This window comes from Diabrotica virgifera, chromosome 4, assembly GCF_917563875.1.
Source record: "Diabrotica virgifera virgifera chromosome 4, PGI_DIABVI_V3a".
In the NCBI taxonomy this organism is placed as follows: domain Eukaryota; kingdom Metazoa; phylum Arthropoda; class Insecta; order Coleoptera; family Chrysomelidae; genus Diabrotica; species Diabrotica virgifera.
The window spans coordinates 19044023-19046192 of NC_065446.1; the positions used below are offsets into that span (position 1 = coordinate 19044023).

The 2170-nt window shown below is 39.4% G+C and overlaps 1 protein-coding gene across 1 annotated transcript; it reads right to left on the reverse strand.

The window, feature by feature from the left end:
* Window positions 1-473: 473 nt before the first annotated feature.
* On the reverse strand, window positions 474-1562 carry LOC126883423 (52 kDa repressor of the inhibitor of the protein kinase-like). The gene has a single exon (XM_050648972.1). It carries the CDS (start codon window positions 1560-1562, stop codon window positions 474-476), a length of 1089 nt encoding a protein of 362 aa, XP_050504929.1.
* Between the last annotated feature and the right edge of the window lie 608 nt (window positions 1563-2170).

Genomic DNA, 2170 nt, shown 5'->3' on the forward strand with positions numbered 1-2170 from the left:
AAATAAACCTAATTTTGGTTTTCAGCACCATCAAAGACATAAAGTATGACTAAAATTAGCCATTCAGCTCACCGTGGTCAGTATCTCGAGAAATAAGCGTTTTTTTTTTGGGGTATGCCGCTCGTCTATAACAATAGGCATAGCTCATAGATGTAACCAGGTTTTGGATGTACTTTGAGCTCTATACGCTTACCACCATTATTATTCCATATCTCCCAGAGACCTTCAAGTAGATGTAACTCCCCCCCCCCCCAACCTTAGGATCATCCTGGTTACACCTCTGGCCAGTGGCGGATATAGGAAAATATTTTGGGGGGGGGGCAATAACCGGGGAATCCGGGGGGGGGGGTATGGAATAAGCAGAGGGGGGTTCGGGTATACTCCCACGAAAAAAAATTTAAAGAATTGGTATATTTTTATTTTAATTTAATATTTTAAGTTTACAACTTTATTACAACTTTTATATTTTAAGTTTACAACACAAAATCAAGGTTTCTTGGTACACTCGCAAACTTGTCAAGAACTTCTTCATTGCTTATTGCAAAGTCTCTGTGGATTGAAAGCAACGCTAGCCCATTAAGCCTATTTTCCGAAGTGCTATTTCTCAAGTATGTTTTTAGCCTTCTTAAACTTGAGAACGATCTTTCCACGGTTGCCACAGAAACAGGCAGAACTGCTAGCAGTTTTAATAGAACATAAATGTTTGGGAAGAAATCTTGGTCACATTTTTCAAGAGAGCTTACGGCTGACTTGGGAAGATTTTCATACTTCTCTTGGCTCCACCTTTCTTTCCACAGCATGAACTCGCTTTCCACAACCTCTTTATGGGACAAATCCTCTTTATAGGAATTGAAAGCAGGTTCCAATGCACAGAAATCAGTTTTGATACAAAATTCTGGAAGGATGTTTTGTAAGGATGCAACTGTTTCCTTGTGAGACTCAAAGCGTTCCTTCAGCGAATTGCAAAAATCGTCTAGGTAAGGTAAATAAACAGCTCGGCGATAGTACTCTTCTTGGGTACTGTATGGAACGTTGTTGCGGGCTGTTTGAAGGCGGCAAATTCTAGGAACCTCCTCTTTAATCTTAAGTTTGTCAGCCCGCTCCTGTATTTGACTATACAGGACTTTAAAGTTGTTATCGGCATTTTCCCTTTCTTTTGAAAGCAGATCTAAGACATTCGAAACATTTTTCACAGCCTGTGTGAGATCTAAGTTCTTTTTTTGAAGATTCTCAGATAAGTTATGTGTTTTAGACAGCATATGGCTCAAAACAAAAGTATTTACAAGAAATTGAAATTGAGTGATAGAACTACCTAGAGCGTGTGCCTTAGGCGCTGAGTCACTTGATTCTTCTTCAATTTTCAAAAGGGAAAGACTGACGGGTTCCAATAGTTCCTTAAATAAAAGCACCGAGTCATGCCTCTCCACCCATCTTGTTTCACATAAAGAAATAAGTTTCTTTTTCTTTTGTTCAGGACAACATTCAGTAATGGTTAATTTTAATACTTCAGTTCTTTTGGCTGACTTATGGAAGAATGCGCAGACTTCTTTAATAACGCCCATGCAATTTTTTATAGAAGGTATGTTACTTGCATCTGATAAACTTAAGTTTAGGGTATGTGAAGAACAGTGTGTGTACAACGCTAGAGGCAGTTTCTGTTTGATGCACGCTTGCACCCCTCTGAAGGGCCCTCTCATCGTGGAAGCACCATCGTACCCTTGGCCTCTCAATTTGTTCAGGTCAAGCCCTAAGCTTGACAAGGTATCCAAAACTGTGTTAGCTAATGCTGCCCCAGTAACGTCATACACTGGAACAAAAGTCAGGAAATCTTCTCTGATTTTATATGATGAGTCGTCGACATACCGTACACAAAGAGAAAACTGTTCAACTTGACTAATGTCAGTTGTTTCGTCTGCCAAAACAGAGTAAAAAATAGATTTTCTGACATTTGTGACAATCTGACTTTGAATCAAATGACCAAACGTGCTAATCAGTTCATTTTGAATAAAAGAACTTGTGTACATACTCTTACCACCACTGCTCAATAATTGAAGTTTTAGATCATTGTCTCCACTGTTAGCCCTGTATCTGAGCAAAGATCGGAAATTTCCATCATTTTTTTCTGGCTCTTCTAAGCCTATTCGTCCACTGTCACGGTGGCCTCTTAGTG

Bases quoted from the DNA above. Each gene is read 5' to 3' on its own strand.
- LOC126883423 (XM_050648972.1), bottom strand. From the start codon at position 1,562: ATGGGCGTTATTAAAGAAGTCTGCGCATTCTTCCATAAGTCAGCCAAA.